This window comes from Lampetra planeri, chromosome 59 (assembly GCF_965212315.1).
Source record: "Lampetra planeri chromosome 59, kcLamPlan1.2.h2, whole genome shotgun sequence".
Taxonomy (NCBI): Eukaryota; Metazoa; Chordata; class Hyperoartia; order Petromyzontiformes; family Petromyzontidae; genus Lampetra; species Lampetra planeri.
Window position 1 is genome coordinate 1,711,288 of NC_136165.1, and position 26,524 is coordinate 1,737,811.

The 26,524-nt window shown below is 41.4% G+C and overlaps 1 protein-coding gene across 3 annotated transcripts in view; it reads left to right on the forward strand.

Moving 5' to 3' along the window:
- Window positions 1–280: 280 nt before the first annotated feature.
- LOC144736199 (CREB-regulated transcription coactivator 1-like) overlaps window positions 281–26,524 on the forward strand; it is a 58,979-nt gene continuing 32,735 nt past the window's right edge. For all 3 annotated transcript variants that reach the window (XM_078618789.1, XM_078618790.1, XM_078618791.1), the window contains exons 1-4: window positions 281–407; window positions 3,073–3,180; window positions 6,788–6,919; window positions 26,442–26,503. In XM_078618789.1, coding sequence (XP_078474915.1) covers window positions 294–407; window positions 3,073–3,180; window positions 6,788–6,919; window positions 26,442–26,503 — 416 coding nt within the window. In that variant the 5' untranslated portion in view covers window positions 281–293. The remainder of the gene's footprint in view (window positions 408–3,072; window positions 3,181–6,787; window positions 6,920–26,441; window positions 26,504–26,524) is intronic.

Here is a 26,524-nt window from a genome sequence, read left to right on the forward strand (position 1 = left end):
GGAGGGGAGGTGGGGGAAGAAGGGGAGAAGGAGGGGTGGGGGTTCAGTAGGCGGAGGCTCAACGAACGCGACCCGCGCCACGCGCGCGCCCATTCACTCAGCATTGAGAGAGAGAGCGAGCCACGCGCTTCACGTTTCCTGCCAACGTCGCAAAGCTTTGGCCGGGGGGGGGGGGCGAGGTGAGGGGGCGGGGTGAGGTGCTTGAGGGGAGGGGGCGGGGGGCCGGCGGTGGAAGGAGGCGGGGGTGGGGGCAAGGTGGTGGGGGGGAGGAGGAGGGAGGGGAAGCGGCCATCATGGCGTCCAACCCGCGCAAGTTCAGCGAGAAGATAGCGCTGCACAACCAGAAGCAGGCCGAGGAGACGGCCGCCTTCGAGGAGGTCATGAAGGACCTGAGCATCACGCGAGCCGTAAGCAGAAGCCTCGGGCGACCGTGTTTTGTGTGTGAAGCGAGTGAGTGTGTGTGAGGAGGGGAGAGGGTGGTGTTTGTGTACGCGGTCGCATGCCCGCATGCAGCAGGCAACAACAACAACCGGGGGTAGGTCTCCCCCAATAACAACAACATCAGCAGTAGTAGCTCGTTATCATTCGTGTTGCTGCTGTCATCGCCATGGCGGTGGTGGTTGTTGTTTTTGTTTTTCTCACGGTCCCGTGAGGCCTACGGATCGACGCGGGGTACCCCGCCGGGCTTGGAGCGAGCAAACCCCGCAGAGATTTAGCCGAGTGCGGCTACCGATTTACGGGTCAGGCTTAGGTAGGAAAAACAACAACAAACGTGGATTTTGTTAAATATAATTGACATTTGTTGATGTGTTTTGTTCGCCGAGTCGAACAACATTTTTTGGGGGAGTGAAATTTATCTCAGGTAAAGTGGTGCTTGTCACAACTTGAGCGATTTAAAATCTCGCAACGTGTCAACCCTATGGGTAATTTAACATTATTATTGTTCAGCGACATTAATAAAATACTATAGCAATATTAGGGCGCTTCGTTCGCTATGTATGTGTACATGTCGCGGTGTGTGTGTGTGATGGTTTTCAATGAATGGGATGTGATAATATTCCTGGAATGGGCTAACATCGAATGATATCATTGCCAACCTCAACCGTCTTGTAATCATTTCGGTTATATCGGCAATTTAAATGTATCTCGTGTTATAATTTCAGTCGTGTGATATTCTTCGCAATCGCGTCGTGATCTCGTTCTGTATCGATAGTGTTAATAATCATCTCATAATATTGATTAACACAATCATCGCATACTCTTCTCAACCATCTTGTTATCATGTAAGTCATCTCAACGCAATCATGTCACAGTCATCAATCATCTGGGTTATCACCTCAACCATCGTAACCACCTTCGATATCATTCACCTTATACATTTTCAATCATCGGACAATTATCAATAATATCCTCATCTCTTTTGTCATTTGCAAATCTGTCATCTCATAATCTCAACACGGGTAATCGATTGTCTCAATCATCTCATAATGCTGTTAATCTGATAATCATCTCAGATCTCTCATAAGATATGTCATGTCATGTTGATCAACAGCCGCATGCATTTGCTTACTGGCTGTCAAAACACGCCGTGGCAATGTAATCAACGGAACCAATTCTCAGGAGCCTTGAGCCTGCGGATCGTGGTTAATGAAAGGACGCAGAGAAACAAACCGTGCACACGCAGATACACAGGCACGTCAAGAGAAAAAGTTTATTGAGACTTCGTCCTGGCATCATCAAAAGGACATAAATGTGATCGTAATGATGTTGTGGTATTTTGGGGAAAACATGTGGCGTAGTCGTTGCACCTTCAACCCAGCCAATCTGAGTTCGATTTCAGACCAATAGCAAACACCAGTGGCGAGTGATCTGAAGCGATCCTGGGCCACATGCCACCTTCACAAATCTGCACTGACCAACGTGAATTATCGGCACCCCCCCCCCCCCCATGATTGACACAATGTGGGTGTGGCCTACATTCAGGAGGGGCTTGTCAATGAATATCATTTTTTTTAAATTAAACTATTCTAGTTTGAACTCCAGCTGATCTTTCCTTTCTTGACCGCAAAACAAATCCATTTAATTGACCAATTTTTTTTAAGTTCACTGCAGCAGTAACTCTTATTATTTACCCAGGAATTCTTCACTGAAACTCAAGCCTCTTTTTCAGGGTTCTGCATTGGCATGTTGGGCCAATTATTGTTTTGAGGTGTGTTTTGCATTGTTCAATTAAATCTAACAGGATGTGGTTTAGCATTATTTCAGCAGGATTTAAATTATCATTTGAACTGCCAATGTTATTGTTTCTTGCACCATGTATCGTTTTTCATAAATGTGAATCGGGTAATGTGATGTGGATGCCACAGTACTGTAAACGTATATTTTTTCATGTTCCCTGTAACATAGAATACATACATATTTTATCTAAAGTTAGGTATTTATAGTCAAAACATCATAATCGCATCCATCCTTTATTTTATTTATTTCTACTCTATAATTTTAGCAATATCTGATTCATTTCATGCAGCCAGCACCATGAATTCAGTATAAGAAATACAAATTGTGGGTTTTGATGGCATCTTTGAGCCAAAGGTCAGATTGCTGAGCTTGCACTGGGGAGATGGTAGGTTCAAATCCAGACAGCCGCCGTTCATTAAACTTGGTTCTCCGGTGAGGTGATGGTCTTAACCGGTCATCAGTGACTGCACAAAAAACCATCACTTAGATTTTTTTGTGCACTTAATGTATCCAAACTCCACTTTTTTCAGATAAAAAATATTGGTTTGTCTTCTATGCCATGGACAATTGGTTCCTGTTACTATATTGAGCATAGGTCACTTAACGGAATCACAAGAGCTAGCTCCTTGATATCCTGTCTGACGTTTTCTACAAATGAAGGGTTGCGCGGATCTGCAATACATCTGAACAGATTCCTCGTCTAAATAACGTGACGCCGATAGCACAATCGGAATACATTTGGAGAAAAAGATGTTTACAAGGTTTGACAAACAAAAATCCTCCTTGGAACCTCACGCGTCTATATGTTTGTGTGTGCTGTGTCGTGTTTAACAGCTACACTTCAAGGCCCAACAGCTGCAGCTGGCACAAAGCCGCACTCAGTACTATGGAGGATCACTGCCCAATGTCAACCAGATCGTGAATGCCCCGCTGGATTTTCAGGTAAGCATCCTGCATGTGCAGTTACCCACCTCACTGCACAGTGGCCCCCCCCTGAGCAACTGGTCTCCTTCCATTGCTTCTGCGAAAATAACGCAATGAATAACAGTGGCAACTAGGCCCCAGGGACAGCTACCTGCATTAGAGTGTAATGCGCACCGCACAACTCTCATATGAAATGGAATGTTCCAAATGATATTCGGTCAAACCTGTGTCATTAGAAATGCGTGTAGATTTTATATTTGGATGTGCCATTTTTCTATGGGGGTGTATATTGGGTAGTGATCGAAGTGGGAGCCACGTGGTAGATAGGGTCCTTTGTGTAGCGAGCATGTGTATTGTATTTGTTTAGCATTTTACTCGCTGAGGGTCCATTCTTCACACCGTGGCATTTTGCAGATTAAGCGAAACCACTCTTTCAAACGCATTCATGTCCTCGGTACATTTTTTTTATTTAGTTGCTTTGTTTTATGAGCCCTGCGGCCTACCGCCAATTCAACGGTTTGTGTTTTATTGATGTTCAGACAAATTATGAAGTTTTCGTCGCATGCAATATATTATTCTTTGGGTCTTTCGGAAAAGTCACGTAGATAGGTTCAAAGAAAAACTAAAAAAAATACCTATCTACGTGACTTTACCGAAAGACCCAAAGAATATGAATTCCTGCAGTCACGAAATTTTTATGTCAAGATTTAATGCAATATATTGATGAGTATAAATATAAACTGGCACATGATGGGGCCTGTGGCCTGAAGTTTGAGAGCCACTGGTGTATTTGACCGTATTAGATGTCCTTTATGTCAGTGCACATGACATTTCATGGCCAGGCATATTGTTCGGCGATTGTGAAGTAAATATTCAACTCTGTTGCATATTTGTTTTGTTGGTGGTGCACCACTTGATCTGTGTGTGATTGTGTGCGGTGAGTATAATTTTTATAAAGTATATCATTACAAGTTTGCAAACCAATAACACAGATGTTTTCTTGTATACATGCATTTAGGCTGTGTTTTGCAAATAAACTTGAAAATCACAGCCAACTGCTCAATCATATTGCTATAGTGACATTGCAGTGATGTCACTACGGAGCCATAATGGTGTGTTTGAGTGTAACTTCAAAGCCTATCTTTTTTATTCCTAAAACTGAACACAAAATAGCCTGGAGCATACAGCCTAAATAAAGTGAGAGCTATTCGTTTCTTGAGTTTCACATTTCCTTAACAGGAAACCATCATGTTAACTGCATGTAGAAATAGCACAGGCTTTGTGTCACAGAAGCGAAGTATGGCTAAATCTGGATAGTGCTTACCATTTACAAACAGGTTATTAGAAGCTGCAGGGCTGCGATTGATGCAGAAGAGGGCAGTGCAACAAAATCCATTGTACTGCACTATACTCCCAAGTCCATGCGCCCCCCACATTCAACCTGCACTAACCAGGGAAGTGGACTATGGTCACATAACCCCTACAATTCGCATGGTGTAGGGAGGCCCTCATTCAGTAGTTGATTTGCTAAAAGCTGTACATATACCACTCGTGGATGCCATTTTTGCAATATAGTACCATCTAAAACTTAAGGGATATTTGTTTTTGGGTTTCGTCTCCTCTTAAGATGTTAAGGGGAGGTGCCGCAAACTGAACTTAAAGAAATGAATCCACCCCATGAAAAATGTTGATGCTATTATTTTAAGACATACAAGCACAAACTGTATTGGCACAAACATAAGGAAAACATTTGCAGTGTACTGACCTGTTTTCTCTGGCAGTCTCTATATACTCACCTCATGCAAACTATACTAACGGTGAACCCCCCTCTATCAATAATATTGTGGCTAATCACTTAAAGTTCAACAATTGGTTCAAACACAAATTTGCTGTCGCTAAACACACCTTTTATCCAGTTAGGTTTACTCAAATCAATAATACTCTGCAGGCGGCTAGCCCTCCCCAAAGGCGCAGTGGTATCACACAGTTTGTTGGCGTAGCGTGTATATAATTCCCCATGGTTGACGGCTGCTTCCGGACTTTGTTCGCAGTGTTTGTTCGCTAAGTTAATCGAGTGACGGCCAAATTGTGACAATTTGTCCACTCAGTAGATACTGAGTTAACGCGTAGATTGCGAGTGTTTACTATATTTACGTGCACTCAAGAGAATACACTGGCAGTTTGGTCGACACTGAGGTAATTATATTAAATTTTGTTTTAAAACTAAATTGAGCATTTACCGTTCATGGAAAGGGAAGATTTCAATGACCACCTGGGGCGCATGCCCAGGCGTATTTACAAATCGTGTGTTTGTGTGTAACGAGAAGGGTGAGATTCTTTCAGCAGAGTAATGATTGCTTGCAGCAGCTCTAGCATTAAGGTTAATCATGCCCTTGTGCGTAATTGCATTGCTGATGGGAAAAGGTATGTGTGGAAGAATTTTACTTGGGTTCAGTTCGTTTTCTGAACATTCCTCAAAGGGTTGACGACCAATGAACAGAATAATTAACAGCTGTGGCAATGGAATTATATATTTAAGTATTGTTTGCCATTTTCACGAAATAATGTGATTCCAATTACATTTCAAACAAGTATTCTCTTACGAATAGCTTTGCTAAGGCAGATCTTCAAATCTTGTTTGACACCATCAAATGTGATCATCATCAACCTAACACAACCGCATTTTCATCTCGAGGCTAACCCAGAGGACTGATGATAAGCCGGTCATCATTTTTGCATGAGGGTTTGTGACCAGCAATTCTAAAAGTGTTTTTCACCTCCAGTCGTCACAACCCACACCCCCACAATGCACCTTTTTATATAGACAGTGCGCAGTGGCTTCAATTGGCATAAAATATAAACACATCTGGTCATGCTGCATTAGAGGTGGTGCTCAAATAACGAAAAAACTCAACACATTCATCAAGGAAGGGTATGCGTTTTTTTTGCAGTGGTTATGAAGAAGGGCCGTTGCTTGAAACGTCGCCTATCTTTCCTTTTATGACAGTATTATTGATGATTGAGTTTTTTCTTCACGACAAGGTGGTGATCTGTCAAGTCGGGAGGACTGGAGTTGAGAAACACAACTTTTAGTCTGAAAAGTCAATAATTAGGCTGATGGGCTAAAAACGATTTTATTTACATGTGGAGACGTAGAATAGAATTCTGCTTATAAATAAATGTTTTACCTATATTTCTCCACTACAACGCATAATGAGTTTGTGTGCGGCATAGCTTTTTGTGTTAAACAAGGTCCCATTGTTTTTACGGTATGCTCTTTACTCGAACATTCGGTAATCCACCAGCATAACCGGTTCAGGATTTGCTTAAACAAGTTGTTATTGATAATATTGCCTGAAAGGGCAAGAATTTGATGGACTAAAACATACTTTTGTATATTTGTGGAGACATTTAACGAATTCTGCTGATATACACTTCTTAAATACATGATGTTTTCTGAACTCATCGCTGACTTGGTTTGTTTTTTGCATATTCGCGGCTTCCCTTGATCCTTGAGCGCCGCCAGATTTTCTTGGCCTTCGTTGTAACAACACTTGTATGGATGCATCCAGTGGGTTTTGAACAGGCAGGATATTTTTGACAGCCGAGGGGTTTTGCTCCACAGACGTCCTTCTACACAAACCTGGACACGACGCGGGGAACACGGCACCACGGCCTGGTTGAACGCGTGTCCAGCCGGAGCCGCCTCATATCCCCGCACCGCCGTCAGCTACCCATCGACAAGCACGGCCGACAGATATCCTTTATACTGAGCCAGCATTGCGACAATTCTATCCGTTTGTAAGAATCTGTCCTGTTGCACGCTTTAAAGCATGCATGCACACTGCGGTCGATGTGCAGCACGTTTCAAAACTAAATGCACTCCCACATCTCTAGTTTTTTCTAGAATCGATGTTACTTTTGACGAAGGGCGTCTTGTACTTTGTGGGAGGTGACGCAGCTGTTCGTGCTGCAGAGATTCTGAAATACGTTACTTTATCTTTACTCTACAGCCGAGCAGATGGCAAAGCAGGCTCACTTGGGCTCACTTCTGCATGATAGCCATTTTATTTAAGAGGGGGCAGGATTGGATCCGACACTGGTATCAGCTCCAAAGAAGATGTTCTCTGCAGCACAAAGATGGTCGTATTGGGGGGGGAGGGGGGGGAGGGATTCTGGAGACTCCACCTGAGCATTGATTGATGTGCACTCAACGAGACACAGCAGCAACCCTTTGCTTTCAGCCCATGCCATATAATGCACGTGAGTCACTGTGCTGCTCTCAGAGTTTTGTCCTTGGTGAGGTGGTATTATGGCCGCTTGGAAGAATTGGTGATTGCAATTTATTTTACAGTGTTGGACTTAACACTTTTCCCACTGCAGCCGTTAAACACAATACACGCGGCTGCCCTACGACACTGTTTTGTTTTCCTTTCTCGGCGGCAATGTGATACATTTTGTTGAAAAGCAAGACTGCTTGTTTTTAATGCTGAGAGAAATCCTTAGATAGCAAATGGAATTACAGTTGATCGTCGATTATCCGGCACGCAATTATCCGGCTTCTCACATTATATGGCGGTCCTGGGCCGATCCGGAAAAAACGCTCCAAAGGTTGTACACCAACTCGGCGAATGGCACTATATGCGTGACAAAAAAGATAGCTATGCCTGATTTCAGTGTCAAATATATACAGTACATTATACACTACATACAACAACTTAAACAATGAAAATACTGAACGTATATACAATTTTCTTAACTAATAACTCCAGTAATAAAAACAGAAAAATATTCATTGCAATCCGGCAAATAGTGCGTGTAATTCTGCGTTCGCCAGAGCACTGGTCTAAAGGCTGCATCAGTCTCGTGATCGTCAAACACATGTTGTTGAAACAAGAGCATAAATACATCACCCCATACAGAGTCTTCGAGTTTTGAGTGGTAAGTATGTTACAGTAAATACACTAACTTTTTACAGTAGGATATTTAGTTTTGTATATTTGTATGTTTACGCTAATTTCAAATAGTAAACAAATTTAAAACACTAAAAAAAACATCTATGCAACACCGAAAAACAATGTTATACAAGAATGTGCAAAAATTATATATTTTAAATACTGATGTGATTATCCGGCGTATTTAAAAATCTGGTGCCCCCTTCTCCCCCGAAGCCACTGAATAATCGATGATCTACTATATAAAGAGACACCGTCGTTGGTCTTTTTCATAGGTATTCTGACACTTGGTGAGTGTTTTTAGATGTTTGTGTGCTTGGGTATGTGGGTGTTTGGGTGGGTGGATTGGTGTGAATGATTGTGTTGTCCTTCCCCCGCACCTCCGATTAGCACGGTTGGCCAAGTACGGTGCAAAAGAAGTTAAGCATACATACATGCATCGTGGGTCGACTGGTTGAGTGGGTATTTGGGTGGATGTTTGGATGAGTGGGTTTTTGCGTGGGTGAGTGGGTGGATGTGCGGTTATCTCAGTCGTAGCAGCTGTCACTGGATGGGGTTGTGTTGCCGTGATGAGGCCGTGCAGTTTTAGGGCTTTCCTCCACAGTTATTGTATTTTTTCTTCAGTTTCTGCCACGTACAGTTGCCAGCTCCAAGGGTTGCATGTTGCATAACAAAGGACACGTGCTTGCACTTTGCAGGTGGCAAGGGCACATCGCCAGCTGCTCAGCCACTCTTAGTGACGCTTGACCATTGCTAACAAGTCCTGGGCCTGGGCTGGGTGGTACGGGGTGTGCTTGAGGCAGCCTCCGATGCGTTTGTTTCCAACTCCAGAGGCGAACGTGTGGTATGGATTTGTGTGATGGGGGTCATATTGAGATTGGTTCTCTGGCATCGGTTGTTTTTGACGTCAGTTGTGCGCCTGTGTTTATGTTGTCATTGATGAGTAGTATCAGCTACAGCGTGATTAATAATAGTTAAATATAGTACATTCGAATGTACTTAATGATGCTGCTGGTACTTTTTTATTTTTAGGTTTTTAAACAATGGTACTTGCAGTAAATATAATAATTTGATGTTTTGACAGGAAGCATATGAAAAATAACTTCATGCTTGAAAATTGACAACCTATGTTGCCCTTTGATTTTACTCTGTTCATAAATAATTAGTGTGAACCAGTGTAGTTAAATATTGAGTGAATCATAATTTTATAACAGCATGAAACTCATTACTGTAATTGTTCCACTTCCGATTAGGCCATGTTTTAGATTTGTTCAAATAGACAAAGTTGGCTTCTCAGGGGAGATAATTAGTGGATTATTAATCATATGCACAGTGTAAGAATGTGCCCTTTCTACCTAACAAAGGTTATGCAGAGCCTGGCTTTAGGCATAGATGAAATATTCCGGTGGAAAAGAGATAATGTTATTTCATGGGATAGCCGCAAAAAATGTATTATTGATGATTTGCATGTAACATTGGTTGAAAGGAAATGTTTATACAGATAAGTCCTTCAATAAAATACTAAATTAGTTCTGAAAATTGCCTTCAATCCATCCCTATGATTAGCTCTTAAAATTTGTATTGCTTTACAGTGGACATTTTCATCTGGTTAGCCTTAAATTAAATACATAAAGTATGCACACATGGTTTGTAGATCTAGTTGAATATGAAATGAGTTTGATTTTTTTTTAAATCTCTTCCACGTAAATAATCCACAAGAAGATGAGTAACAATGCTGTTTTTTTGTGCTGTGACCTCTTAATGCGAATTGCGTTCAGTAGCTTTGAGGATCTGCCTCCCGTAATGTTCTACTATTGTCAGTGGTTTCTCTGCCAACTGCTCATTACTGAGACATCCTCCATTATAAACTTATTGCCCCTGGCTCAGTGTAAAGTGATGCTTGTAGCTGTTGCCATCTAGGATGTGGGGCGTGAACTTCACACATTGTTCACGAGGCATTTGGAGATTCGTTGATTCAACGATTTAAATAGATTCTTACACCAAATAAAATCGCATTTAGGCTCTCCGATGTGTTTCCGGGTTGTTACAAGTGTTGCCGACCTATCCATACTGGACATCTGTGAAAATGAGCTTCATAGCTCATCGGATTCCTCCATTCTAAATAAAGATTCTGATTCTGTTCGATGTTTCACTCCCATGTGCCGGGAGCTTCTTCAGAATCTGAATCTTCTTCACAAATTAAAATCTTTCAGGAACTCAAACTTTCAGTTCTTGAAAAAGCTTCAAATATCTGGAACTAAGCAAAAATCTCGATTTAAAGCTTTCGTGACTGCAGGGATTCATATTCTTGGTTCTTTCGGTAAAGTCATGTAGAAGGGAAATAATAAAATAATAAATGTAAAACAATTACATTCTCACGACGTATATAAATAATTAGTGTGATCCCACACCATTGAAGACCTGAATCCCTGCAGTCACGAAAGCTTTAAATATAAATTTTATGATGAATTAGTTAGAATTCCTAGAAATAAATGCAATTTTTTATGATAATGTACCTGCTTCAGAGTAGATTGAGCAACACAACATATGAGACGGCACAAACAAGACGGAAAAAAAGGACCGTTCGTTAAATTTCCGGTGGTGGGTCTCGTGGTTGCATTGCACGCCTGTTTTTACTGGAGTGGACACAACGTAACCTGATCAGCATTGCAACACGTGTGGCTGTACTTGCGAAAATACGCAAAAATTACAGTCGTGGCATTAAAAACAAAATAAATATAGCCAGAGGTGTTTGTAGAGGCTTCGGGTATATTTCATGTGGTATTTATTTAGTTTTTAAGTGGTACCATATGTAACTTAACCCTAGCATGTAAATTTTAATATTTTGTCACAAAAGCGGTGACATGGCATTAGATTCGCTTTTTAAATTTGGAGCAAATCATCCTGGTTGGGGGTTTCTTTGTCATTAATGATTTTTTCAGAGATTGCTGCCTGATTTATGGGTCCGGTTTACGTTCTTTGCGAGATAACCAAACAGTGTTAATTATGCTAATGAGACTCGAAAATTTTCCAAATGTATCGTTTTCTCATTTCTGGCACTGGCCTTTCTTCAGAGCAGAGAATCACAGAGAGGATTTGTATCTGTTGTAAAGAAAATTACTTTCCCGAATTGTAACACGATTAAATTTGTTTCCTGTTTTTCAGTTGCAGAGCCTTGTTAAATGAAGGTTGAAAGTGTTAATGTATCAGCTCCTTACTTGCGGCCATCTCTGTAATGCGTGAGGGCATGATAATTCTCATAAATTGATCCTGTATGAACAAAACTTGAGCGTAAAGTTGTCTTGCTGTTATGGACTTAGCCGATAAAAAAAACTGCCCAAATGCATCAAAGTGTTTCCTCGCCCACTAGTATCATGGACGTACTGTTTCCTGCGTGCTTGACGTGAGTGCTGTCATTATTACTATGTAGGAAAGCGTTACAGAATCCATGTATAGTAGACTCGATTATCCGCATGTGGTTTATCCGATTTGTGGATTAACTGCGCACCTGAGATTTTGACATAAATTAATAACTCATGGATTTTCCCTTAAGCCCAAATTAGGAATCTAAAAACAGTTATACATTGTTATTCTTGGAATTGTTGATTACAAGTCATGTGCTTAAACCGAACAAATATGCGCTCCGGTTAATCGGAAATACACGTGATCGCCTCAACAGTACAATACAGTAGTTGCATATCTTTACAACAGTGGGTGGAGTTTGATTGATTTTGATTGGCCTGCCCCTGCAAACTACTTGGTGGACAGAGATCTGCAGAAAATGGTTATATTTTTGGATTATCCGCGATTTTGAATTATCCGCGGCCGTCCTCCCCGTCATTAGCGTGGATAATCGAGAGTCTACTGTATATGCATGACTTTTTTTTTCCTTCTCTCTTTTGGTCTGTGTTGGATTTTGTGGAGGGAATGGTTTGACCACTGTCAGTATATGGAGCTGGGTAGTTTGGGATCCCAGATGTCATTGGTGGCATCCTAAACGATGTTAGCCATGATTGACCAGGGTCCAAAGTCGATGAGCGTTAGCAGAGCCTTGAGGTGGCTCCAGTGACTTTGCGTGAAATCAAGTTGAAAGAGACGATTTTCCACACAGGTGGCAAAGCAAGCAGCAATAATGAAAATAAGAGCCGTGCTTAAACAAACATATATTTCTTAAATGTTTTAATGAGATTGGAGATTGACGGTGAAATTAATAAATAAAAACATACAAATCTGCTAAATGTAAGAAGTTGAGCCATCCATAATAGAGGTTTTTGGGTTAGATCCCGAAGCATTGAATGGCCATGGCTTATGACCGAGTTCCCGATAGCATAAACAGTCAAATGGAAAAATAACAAAGCCATTAATCATCAATAAAATTGCTTAAGGTCATCAATTCTCATCACGTGACCAATCTACCATCATCACGCACATGTATTTTAGTTTTTATTTAATACACAAGCACAAACAATAAAAAATATATGGCTTATTTTTTTCCCTTCAATTTACTCTCAACTCTATGACGGATGTGCTTTGGCTACAGGAAAAAAAACCAGGCTTGTTTTGCGTCGTCGTGAAACGTGTTGTGTTGTCGAGCACAGAAAAATAACATTCCACCATTTCACGCATCTGCTTGAGCCTGCAGCTGTACAGCCACAAATTTCTTCGTAAGCCATACACCACTGCTCCTGCTCACAAAGGCTGCCCTGAGCAAGAGTATGTGGGTAGCATGAGTGTCCATTAAGTCTAGGTGAAACCGTGGCTAGGTTCACAATGACTTTGGTCATTCCTCCCGTTTGCCTGTATTTAACCCAGCGGCACGCATCACTGTCGGGGATGGAACATTAAAAATCCGTGCGTGGACTTCATTATGACTTTTAAAACGTGCCGTGCATTCGTGCAAGCAGATCTGGTGGTTGTTAATTGATTTATTACCACATGCTATTTGCACAGCTGCCATTTGGGATGAGTGAGCCAGAGATCTGTCCCTGGTGAAGAAGATGTCACCTGTCTGCTTGTGTGGGTGTTTGTGGGGAGTGGTGGTGTCGTGGTAAGTGCACTGCGCTACAATCGCTGACCATATCTAACATCAATGGCAATTGATATTAAAACCAATCTTGATTATCAGCCTTAAATGGTTACCTGGTGCTGTGAGTAAGTACCAGCATTGGTGAGTCAAAGCTGGCCAGGTGTGGTGTGGTCAAAAACTTCCTCGTGTGCCATTCTGACCTTCATAAGTGCTCGCTAACAGCACTTGCCACAACATGTTAAAGGATATTTGTGAGATCTTTGCTGTATTGTGTACGTGTGAGTGTTTTGGTTCGAGCATTGGTCCAGTGGTTAGTGTACCGTGTTACACACCATGCAAACAAGGTTCAATTCCAGGACTTAACATCAGCGGCAAATAGTATCTGAACCTGTCCTAGGTAACCACATTTTCGATTTAGCCTTGAGTGAGTACATTGGGCGCAATGTAAATATGTGCACTGTGAAAACAATGGTGGCCATACTTGCTGTTGTCGACAGCACACCCTCGTGTGCGTGCCGATCTGAACAAAGTTCTTGTTGACAGATTTGCCCCAGTAGTCTCTATGGCTGTATGAGGATACGTTTTTATACGTGCCATTGACTGTCAAAAGAACATGCATGTGTGTCTGATCATGATTGAGAGTCTCAATTATAAACGTGAGAAATGTAAATCCTCTCCACAAGCTAGATCTTACACTATGATTGCAGGATACTGTGCACCAAAGACTTGCTGCATATTTTGTTACATCTCGGCAAAAAAATAATATGTTGCGGAATAAATCATGAGATAATGCATTTTGCAATGTATGGAAATCCTTTGAGTTTGTCGCCAAGGAAATTATGTTTTCATTGCAGTTGTAATTAATTTAACAAATAGACACGTGCATGCAAGCAAATACACACACCTGGATACTTGTAGTAATAGGGTAGAAAATAATAACCATCCATTAGTCATAGTGCACAAAAAATATTCTCGTGTGTTATGTCCTACGGATTACGTATAAGTGGAGCCATTGTTCGCCCACACAGGTTGGCTCTGCTAAAAGGCAGCGTGTGGAAAAGATGTCTCAAATGTATTGTTGCTTGCAAACATTTGCTGTTGTGTTGTCAGCTTATTTGTATAATTGCATTTAGAATGCTTTTTGCAAGAATTCAGTTGTCCCTGCGCTGGCCAGGTTTGGATGCAGTCGTTTATTTGCCAACGTCTTAGCGAGGAGAATCAATTTGTAAAAATGTCATCAATTCATTGCAAACGGGCTTATCCTGGTGCACACTAAGATATTGTAGGACGATAATTATCATTGAGCCTGGATAATGCTTGTATGGGCACCACCATACATAACAGGCGTTGTAGGCGGCTATGTAGTGGTTATCAGGGGGCAGTGCAGTAAAATCCATTGCTGTATGCACTGCTATGCTCCCACGTCGATGCTCCTCACCGTAAGAAACCTGCACAGACCAGCGTGGTGAAGTATGCTCAGATTGCCCTCCCGAACCATTGGCATGGGGAGGCTCTTTATTCATCAGTGGATTGACAAGGGCTGTACATGTATACGTATGTCATATAATGCATGCATGTTCAGATGCATACTGACGTCCTGCTCGAGTAAATTCACATAGCGGAGCCAGTGGGGGTGGCACGTACCCCCCCCAATGATCCGATCGAAATCCCTAATTTCGATAGGATCATTGCGGTTTATTAGTAATAAATCGGCATTTTGCGACCCCCACTGCCACTGTGTAGCATATTATTACGTGCCAGGGACTCTATGAGATGATAGGACAATAGTCTGAGTCCATAATTTGCAATAAGTAACGGCAACACAGTTATATGTGACTCACAAAATTGTGTGCAGTTGCGTATACAGTACACGACTTCCCTGAAGGCATCAACACCTTCAGCGAGCGCGATGTCGATCACACAACGCGGTTCGAATTCGACCCTCGATCGATGGCTGCGCCATCGCCGCACACGCGTCGAATAAAGAGCAAGGGACAAGTCCTTACCTACTAACAACTCCTAACATTTTTCATTGCTGGAGGGGTTGCCCCCCCCCTACCTGAAAATCCTGGCTCCGCCATTGAGCCTGAATATTATATGTAATACTATATATTATATTATCATCGTGACCAAAATTCTCATTAGGCACTTCATCACCTTGGAGGAAGAGACAGCTTTTTATTGCAAATTCCAGCTACTTATTTGCTTCTTCAAGATTATCTTGAGGAAATATTTTATTGGCTTCTTACAGCCCTGTCATGTGATTATTGTAATAACACATCAAGCTGTATTGTAATTATGGTGTAAATTTTTATCCTTTTGATGAACAGCATCAGAGTAATACACCTGTTCCCCCTTCTCAGTTCCTGTCATCGGTAATGGTAATTGCAGTTTTAACAGGTTAAATGAACGGTAAGCAATTACTGTATTTTTTTCTTCTAATTTCAAATTGGTAGTTATTACAGCAGTAATTGTCATCCCTGTCCTTAATTAACCCCAATGCAGCGATTATGAAAAGCAAATCGTTAAGCCAAATTATATCACGCACATGTATTTTGCAGTGTAAAAAAAAATCTGCATACCGTATTCTCCAGATTAAGAAGCATGCCGGAAAATAAGATGCATCCCCCATTGATACGGGTAAATATGACGCAGGTAAATATAAACGAAAAAATGACAGACTGAGAACTATGATATCCCATATGAAATGCAGTTCTAAAATTGTATTGTTTTACAAATGGTGCACAACCGATAATCTCAAAATTGTTGTAGTACTGGTAAAAACATCTCTGTTCTGTCTCCACATATAGAAAAATATATAGTGACTTTGTGTACACTACTAGTAAACATGTGCTCTTGATTTTCTTGCAAAAATCAGTTTGGTTGACTGACTGGCTAATAGATTGAAGGCTGAGTGTAATTTATCCTTCATGTTTCAGGATTTTCTGAAATTGTTACGTAATACGTGGCGGTCCAGTGTGGGTGAATTTTTGGCCTCAAAATCATATGTCCACGTGTGTATTTAGAGCAGTGGTGTAATGGTTTTTGCACTGCACTATGCACGCTGACATGAGTTCTATTTGCGGCAACAGCGAACATCAGTGGTGAGCGATATCTCAACCATTCCTCGGCCACCCGCTTCACCAACCTGCTTCCCTGCCCAGCTTGGCGAAGAATGGTCATACAAAAGTGCCTCTATGACTGACATTGCATCGGGAGGCTTTCATCCGTAAGTGGATGGAAAAAGGGCTGTAAACCATGATTATCACGATTATATTTAGATAACTAATTCTCACATTGTGGCTTTTTTTGTCCAAACTTAAATTATTGGTCATCCGATTGATGCAGAATAATAACAGTCACCGCTTAGCTTTGGTTTCCCCCTTCCCAGGTCTCCCTTGCAAAAGCTTTGACGAATCTCGGTGGTCCGTCACCCCATTATATAGAGGACATTTGATTGAAATTGGAACTGAGCTATCGGTCACCTGGTGGCATGACCATGGGTACCTACAGGGGCCTTTCATGAGCATGAACCCTGGCAGAAAAATAAATTACAGGTACATGTTTCACAGGCACCGATCCTTGACATTGAATTACATCGTGCTCTTGCCGTTCGTGTTGTAATCCAGTAACGATAAATAGCTGAGAGAATTTGTCCTTTTTAAATAAATGATGTGTTGATATATGAAACTATAATTCATTATTAATGAGGCAAACCCGATTGACATGTCACACAAATTAATGTATAGTTCTTGTGAAGTTTGTTAATTATCCCCATTGGCATGTTGACGGTATTATTAAAATAAGTAAGTATTGTCCTCTCTTGAAGGGTCATTTAAAACATTTTGGTATTATTTTAAAATGCCAATATTCCAAATGTGTTGCCGTTCCAGTAAAGAGTGTTGTGTTTTCTCAGCATTTATACGTGCATTGTAAGGATCTTGGTAATGTTTCTAGGTCGTAAGTTTTGTTTCCATGTGCCCAGCACATCTGAAAGGATGCTTGCAATCAAATAATGTTCTAGATTTTAGACGTTGGTAGTAAATTAACCACTTGCAGTATTCGACTGGCACTACTGTGAACAGTCATTACGGCTGTATTTCCTTTGCAACGAGTGGCAAATTCCATACTGGTGGTCTAAGTAGGAACTCGAAATTATATAAGACGACAATCATATGCGAAATATTTTAGCATTAGCAGTAAAAAAATGTTATTTGTCCATGGAAGGTAAGCTTTACTGCGTCTCTTTCAGGAGGGTCTTTCATTGGATGATTGACCATTGTTTTTTTAATGGGTGTTTTGCTTGTGGAAGGAAACAGCAGTGCTCACGGAACCCATGCACATGAGGTAATATTCAAAGGTCCACAGAAAACTGCTCACAAACCCACTTGCTGTGGCTGTCAACACCTGGCTATTTCACTGTTCAGTAGGGTTGAGTGTTTCACCAGCTCTACGTGATACAGTTCTGTATTATAGACATTCACCACCATTCCCAAAATTGTCTTGACGTTGGTCATGAAGGAAAACGTTGAATGGTTGTATTGGTAAACAGCCTTGGTTGACGAAATCATAAAAAAACAGATACATCTGTTTGGTTGACGAAATCATTAAAAACAGATGTATCTGTTCTTTTATGATTTCGTCAACAGATGTATCTGTGTTTTTTTATGATTTCGTCAACCAAACAGATGTATCTGTTTTTTTATTTGTTAATTGGTATAGCTGGGTTTGTTCCTTTGTCCATATCGTTCTTGTCAATTCATCAGGTACCTGGGCAACTCGGATGAGAAAGGATGCTTTGTGTGATTTTAGCTAAATTATTGCATGGGTTGTGAATATCAGCTCTGTTTTTACGACCTCTTTACAATGCTTCTGATGGCAGCTGGGCTGACTCCTGCTGAGTCCCATAGCCCCAACCGTAATACCATGTTTACTTGAATTAACAAGAGTGTGTAATGAACTGTGAATTACATTTTAAGAATGTCATATTTTTTGTGTAATTTAATATGAAAGTTACTGGTATGAAACGGGACACGGCATGGGACTATTGCATCAGCTTTACATTTTCATTGGATATGTGCTGTATGGGTTAGAGTGGTGGTGCAGTGGTTGGCATGCTGCGCTATGAACCAGGCAACCTCGATTCAATCCCTGGCCAATATCAGTGGTGAGTAATATCTGCACCGGTCCTGGACCCTTCCCTCTTCACCGACATGAGCTTGACCATAAGTCTCGTCAAACAACCCGCATTACCGATGTGGTACAGTGATACCTCGGTTCACGAACTTAATTCGTGAACTGACTCTGGTCGCGAACCGAATTGGTCATGAACCGAGGCACATTTTCCCATAGGGTTCAATGTAAATCCGGTTAATCCGTTCTGACCTTTTTTTTTGTTTTTTTAAGCACAAAAATATGAAACAAATTACAATACACATTAGTACTGTACAGTATAGTAATGTATAAAGAGAGAACACTAACCTTGCTTGAGATGACTTCAGTAAGCACTCAAACGGGTGAACTGTACAATACAGTAAGTACAGTATTGTACAGTACAGTACTGTATGTGCTAAAAAGCACACCAAAAAGCAAAAAGTAACTGAAAGTGTCTTCACAGTACTCACAGTACTTCTTTCTGCATCTCTTCTTCTCTCCACGATCTTCCTACAGGAAGTCACGACCATGTGACAGCCTGGAAATAGCATTACAATGGCCGCGGCTCCTGTTTGTGAACCGAAGCGGAGTTCGTGAACCGGAGCAGATTTTTATGAACTTTTCTGTTCGTGAACCGAGTTGTTCGTGAACCGAAGCGGAGTTCGTGAACCGGAGCATATTTTTATGAACTTTTCTGTTCATGAACCGAGTTGTTCGTGAACAGAAGCGTTCGTGAACCGAGGTATCACTGTACGTGGAGATCATTGAGGAGAAGAAGAGAGCCACAAAATAAGTGTACTTCATATATATACACGGTAATATGAAATGTTTTATCTCTCTGTTATGAAAAAGGGCCATATATTTGTTCTACTTGAGGATATTGTTCCAACAAATGTGTTGCGTTATTACAATTCGTTTTTTGGTTGCTTGATTTTTTTTTACGTGTTTACTTGTACTTTTGCACGACTGTCAACACACCAAAGAAGGTGTTTGCATACATAGTGTTTGGTTGGGTGCATTATTCGAGCACCTGACTTTAAATCGAGAAGTTATGAGTTCAAATCCTGGTAGGAAGTTAAGTCAGCTCTTCATTCTACTGGGGTCAGTATAATGTGTGCAACTGTGTGGGAAGTCAACCGTGGTTGTTTCAGAAATGTTTTCAATGTGTGTGTTCTTCTGTGTTGATTTTATTTACATATTTATAATGTTCTGTTTCACTGTAATTATCTAAACCCAGGTCTCCCATGAAAGAGAGACTCCTTGTCCCATTATGCCCTCACCTGGCTATGAGCAGTTGGGTGAGGGAGCTGTAGGGTAGTGGTTAGCGGACTGCGCTACAAACTCGGTGACCCGAGTTTGATTCCTGTCTACGACCAAGACTAGTGACAATTATGGCTATTCGTGGGATTTATGTCTTTGTAACCTGGCTATAAAGGTCCATTATGACAATGGGGGACTTGCCCCTGTCATGAGAATATGGAATGTCCAACACTGTCTTGGACTGCTAGACAAGAGATGAACAGTGCCCCATGTTTATTTGGGCAATAGATAGTTCTGAGGACAAAAAAGCGCCGTAAAATAAGATTTCTTTTATTGACCAGAATTTGTAGTTTTCTTCATCCGATTGTATCATCGATTGTAGCTTGGTGCTGCAACCAGAGTGCATTATTTAATAGCCTTCTACTGTACCGTGTTAATGGAATAATAAAAAAATATATATCTATAAAGGACCCTGCCTAACACAATATAGTAATGTGAAGTGTTACTATGATTTATTGTGTAAAATTGATCACAATCCACAGACGAGCCTCTGTCAACAACGCTGGTCGAACCACAGCTTTGCTCCATAATGACCTTCATTACCTCGCAACAGAATTACTCCCAACGTTGTTTTTTCTTGTCGGCCTCTGCGGGGCAGCCGTTTCCCAAAGCTCTCCAGATAATGGATCGCTGCCCTAAAGGACCGAGCTGCCGCCAGTCTGCGCTGGAGCCAGGCGCTCACTCGCCAACATCGAGGCTGTTGTGTCTCTTGGCACCATCGAGACCGCATGCCCATGAGCTGTTTGTTGCCCCTGAGGGGTTCTGGGTGGACCTGCGATACAGTTGTACCTCCTGCAAAAATATTGGGCGGTGATCGGTGATGTGAGTGATGGATTACACTGCACTGCAGTCACAAGCAACTGTTTTAATTCCTCGCCTGTGCTTCACGTGTGTAGTTCTAACGTGATTAAGTGAACTTCAGTGGCTTTGCAATACCGAGAAGCTGGGTAGTTCCTACGTTAGATCAATATTTTGTTATAATCATTACATTTATAGAGCGCTTTTCATCAAGGATTTCAAAGCGCTGCACAGGACGCAGCAGCAGACACTCGGCATAAACATAATTATATTATAAATACATAACGGGCTGTCCACATATCTCGTTACTGATATATGTGGCTAAAGATGTCTTTCCCGTCTACCAATATTAACAGTAGACCTTTATAGCCAGGGGCGGGCCAATTGAAGACCTGGAATTAATTAAGTACAGCAGAACAACACATTTAAAACAGAACACAGAAAAATAAAAACCCACACATGAAACAACACATGATGTCTTCCCACAAATTGATACTCATTTTATTGACCCTGGAGGGAATGAAGCCTTGATCTGACCCAGTCGAATGTAAAACCGAACTCACTGTAGCATTGAGCGCAGACACCGCCTGACATTTGAGCCTGAGTGGCGATGTATAAGATGCTTATCTGTACATTGAGGTCACAGCATGGAAGTGATTTTCCCAGATAATGCAGCCAGACCCAGTTAGTTGCAGAAGCGCAGCATTGACACCGGGTCCATGTTGACCCATTGTCTGGAGCTCCCAGTTGGCATCAGCAGAGATGCAGTGTTTCACTTCCTGGTACCTCTTTGGAGAAAGACCTAACCCGAAAAAGGAAGAAAAAATCATGCAAATGCATGCATTATGGAACGCTTTACAACATGTGTTTGTCCTTGGAAGTAGTTATTGTATATTGGTTTTATGAATGCTTACTTTCGCGACCAATATCCATAATAGAGGTTTTTTGGGTTAGATCGCGTAAATATAAATGTATTGTTAAACCTGCCACCACTCGACTCAACCAATTAGGAAGGTTTGTCACGTGAATAAAACATGCCAATTCGTTCCTAGTTCAGCACACCGGTGTGTGTTTGTAAATGTGGGTTTACTCTCTTAACACCGGTGTACTAAACTAGTAACGAATTGACAAAAAAAACCTTCTATTATGAATGCTTACTAACGGCTATGACATATGGCTCAGTTATTGAACATTAATGAAGAAATTGGAACAAAAACTGAAGAGGGCACAAATAATTATATTTATGGATATATGCATGTTTGGAATTCCATTTAGAGACACTTTCTTTAATCCGATAAATGCAGCCCACCTTTTAATCGGCATACACAGTTAACAATTTATATGCTTATTTTTTACTCTTGGGTTTTTCGGTAAAGTCACGTAGGTAAAAAATGAAAAAAATTAAAACAACTAAATTAAATCACGACGTTTCGGGCGCAACACAAGCATCCTGCTTCAGGTCGGGACAACGTAGCGAAAGCACAACCACTTAAGTGTGTCTAAGAGTTGGCTGTGTGCTTATTTTTTGTAAACTTTACTCTTCTGGCTTTCCTGTGAAGAATTGTCATTGCCTGAAACATTGCCTATGTTTTATTTAAGGCATTGTATTCGCGAATGTACTAATAATTTTGGGAGGTATTTTTTCTGACAATTCCCCATTTTTGAACCATTGGTCCACTGTGTACATAGCAAATTTCATTTAGAAGTTTGACCCTTCCAAAGTATATGTTGTGGGTTATGTATTATTGAATAATGACAATTTTTTTTTAACCAGGAAAGCCTCACAGTCTCAAGACTCTTGTTCAGGAGGGTGCCTTTGCCTTGGGATGTTTTGGTGGTAATGAATGTTTAGCATGCGTCAGGAAACCAGACGACTTGGGAAAAACCCCACCACAAATATCAGGTGGCTGCTCTAACCTGCTTAACTTCTGAGATACAATATTATTGAGTGCAATAAGGGTGTTTTTGTAATTGGTTTGTATGCATGAAGAATTTTTTTTTATCCACTCCAGTTCAATTGTTAACAGCCATTATAACGTATTACTTTAGTGCAGATGAAATCTAATTAATGTGTTGGCAAGTGTAAGTGATTAATACTTGAATGTAATGAAGTGAAAAGTTGCAAATATCACCCATTCCTCTTGGAGTAATTGGCTTGCACACATGCTTTTTGACTAAATTATGGGTCTTTTTTTCTACTCCATTTATCCCAGAATTGTTATCACAAGTGTAACAGGCACGTAATTTGAGAACAAAAATATATTTAGAGAAAAAAAACTCGACGCCAAATTGACACTGAAGGGTCGCTATGCCCATTCCCCGGGGCGATAGACATCATAGTCGTCGGGCTGTTTCCTGGAGATTAGCAACAGCTCGAGTTGGCAGGAGGAATAGTCAGTCGGTGACAGATAAGAGAGGCGTTCCGGCTGGCTTGGCTGTCAGCTTGCGTTGTTTACATGTATCCCAACACACAGCCTAAGGCACAGCACAGACTTCTAAGCTAGTGACGTATAAAGACGAGCTGGAGACTGTCTCGGCCAAGAATTCCTGCGAACCCTTTTGCATTCTTGAAGAAAGAGACCCCCAAAAAAACCCAAAAGTGCTCTATCATCAGTAATTATCAATCTTCCGCGAGGTGAAGGCCTTCCAAAGCCATCTTACACTACTAACGCATGGATTTAAAGGTTTTCTCCCTCATTAAAAATAACCTTAAATGAATGTCAGCAACCTGGGACCCACAGCCTAGGCATGAATATATACAGGTAGTCCCCGAGTTACGATGGTCCGACTTCCGATATTTCGATCTTACGATGGCGATAGCGATAAGACAAAATTGTAAAATATTTTAAATTTCGCGCGGCAGGCAAACGCAGCAACGTACGAGGTACGATACTGTACGTTGGGATTTCATTTTAGGGTTACCACGATACGGTACGTTCAATGCATGTTAAAAGTTTTTATAGCAGATAGGATTGTTTCTTGAAAAAACTTTCTATAAAATTGCAGTTCATATAGGTAGGCTAAGAATTTACCTTGGTTTTTTTACTTTACATTTTACTGTGCAATACAGTATTGTAATGAATAAATACATACAGTATATAGTTTATACAGTACGGTACTGTAAATTGCTCTGTTTTGCTAAATTATCACCATTCTTTAAGACTCCTGGGTAGGCTAGGCCATCTTCGACTGACGATATTTTTGACTTACGATGGGGTCGTAACGCATCTCCATCGTAAGTAGAGGATGGCATTTTCATTTATTTGCCTCTGACTAGATCCCTAAGAATGCTTGAAGCTAAGCAGGTTGAGCCTGGATAATGCATGAATGGGCAGCCACCATACATTATGGCTATGGTAGACTACACAGAAACATCCATTGTTGTACTGTGCTTTTATGTATCCTTGAATCTGTACTGACCATTGGTCAGAGATTCCCCATATAACCCACATTGTGTGGGAGGCCTTCATCCAGTATTGGGTTGACAAAGGGTGATTGCTTTTTCCTGATATTGTTGGGGAGACCGACCTCGTTATTGTAGTTGGCTCATCACTGACTTACATGGCTGTGAGTGGTGGGGGGCTTGTGGCTTCGGATGGACTGAAATTATTGAAATTTTTGTGCTTGCAGATGGAGGAATTTTCCATCTTTTTAGAGAATCATTAAAAGTAATGATGGGACATTTGGGTTTCCACAATGAATTTTTCATGTGCATGAATTTTAAGAACATTTTTTCGCTCACTTTTCTTTGAGAGGTTTTGTGGCTTAGCGGTTTAATGAGTTCAATTTAATGTGGAATATTTTCATACTTATTCATATCACTACAAATAAGGAGGAAAGGCATTTCAAAGATTCACGGTGAACAGAATTGTAAAGGGGAGCCATGGATTTATTTGTGTAACATTTTGAGACTTAACGCATTCAACATTTTTGTACAGTGGTAAATAAAGCATTCTTCAATCAAGATATTAATCAAAGAATGTCCAGCCTAAACTTTGATACCTATAAATAATTGTGTACCAAAAGCACCCAAAAATACCATGCCTAATGAGATATTCGCCTGGTTTTGTGCGGTGGCAGAGGACATTTATGGTGTTATCTGACAAAGGCCGCTGTATAAATAGACCCGTAAATGGGACACGGTGTTTTTTTTTCTGGTTAACTTTAATAAAGGGAGTCAATGTTTGCGCTGCTCTTAGCTCTGTTCCGTTATGTACCCTGCACGCCCCAAGGCGGCGTAGCCTAGCGCTGACTCAGGCGGCGATTTTTCTACCACGCCATCCGTTGTCTCCATCTGACACGCAAATTGGAACAAAGCGGAGCAGTGTAAACAAAAATAGCATTAGTGTTAATTTAATGAAGGTGCTAGGAGCACAGGTGCATTGAATGTCACCGTTAACCAAGCTTGTTCTGAACAAGACATATGGTAGATTGGTCTGCCAGCTGCTATTTTCGTCCAATTGCAAACCTAAGGTAAGGTGAAGAAGCAGTCCAACCCAGCCCTGTAGTGTCCTTGCAGGTGCTGAAGGGGGTTGATCCCCCGCTGCTCAAGGCTCGGCTCATTTTGCTAAACACTTTTAGTCAAGTTCTAAATTGTTGCTCCAAAATTGGTACAATGAAGCAATGGGCACTGCAGCCTTTCCTTGAGCAGAATGCATTATCAATAAAGCAGATGTTATCATTACGCATTCTGTTTAGCATTTGTTAAAAGTTAGCTTAACATCAGCTGTGTTGTGACCCCCCCCCCAAATATATGTATGTCCCCGTCTTTAAATTAAGTAATGCTAAACGACCGTGTCAACCCCTACTGCACCATTGTAACTTGATTCCAGCTTTTTCTTGATCGTTATTGTGGGCAGAGGTAAGGCAATGGTGATGGGGTGGAGGGCATGTTGCCGTGTAATTAGCCACAGTGTTCTTAGTAAGCTTTTTGTTAATGGACAAGAAAACGACGGTTTGTGTTGCTTGCGGACTCTGTTAAATACACGTCGGTAAATGCGACCATCTGGCCTCTGCTTGCCTCTGAGAAGCGGGTGCGGTGTTTGCCGGCCCTAAACCGACCATGTTTGGGGGACCACCTGTCAGCAAGGTCTGCCTCGCGGGTTGGATCGGTGCCAAGATGAGTTGCGTGGGTTTTTCCCGTGATCACATGAATTGGATCATTTTTTCTGATGCTGGTAAATGTGTTGCCGATCTAACCAAGGTGTTACCATTGCAGGGTCCAGCATCAGGATGGAAAATTATTTGCACAGAAGTAGTTCGAATATGCTGCTGTGTGTCCTCATCGTCGTTATCATCAGCTGTGATCTGCTGGATGAAGGCCCCTCCCTACGCTGCAACGAACTATCTGGCTCCTGTACATGAGCTGATTTAATTGCTCTATTTTAATTGTGGTTCTCACTGGCGCATTTCCTCCTTTGGTTACCACTCCATCATTTTTAGTTTCTACCATTGGCAATGATTTCCAGTGAAGTGTCCTTAACCGAGCTCTTTTCATTTTCTTAACAGCAGTATGATGACTTTAACTTGGGGTATGTTCTCTAATTCATGTATTCCCATTTCTGTTTCTCAGTGTGATCTGAAAAGCATGGAGCTGTGCATGCTTTTATATATGCAGTGTTTTATGTATCTTAACTGTGTATTTACTGTATGCTAAGTATAAGTTATAGAGAAACAAATATTGTTTTTATCTGGCTGTTTGGACGGTCCCTGAGATACGGACGTCCAATTTACGAACATCTACACTTAGGAACGAGCCACCATAAGATATGTTTTTTTTTAACCATCTGAACGTTTGTTTTTTCTTGTGAACCGAACCGTGGAACTAATTTGTTCGGTGAAGCAATCCTCTGCGAGATGCAATGAGTCTCAGCATCTCGCTGAGAGTGAGTGACCCTAGGGGTTTGCGTAGGAGGGGGGTGGATGTTGCTACACACTGTCTAGGTGTATAGTCCAGCACTTGAATTGATGAAGGACGGCACTGACCAAATTTCACACGGATGTTTTCCTTAACGTTACGAAATCACGTGGACAGCTCGCCGTATGGCTCCATCTACCTGTCACCTCCTCCCGACACCAGCTGGCGCAGGTGAGATACTGCCGGACTCAC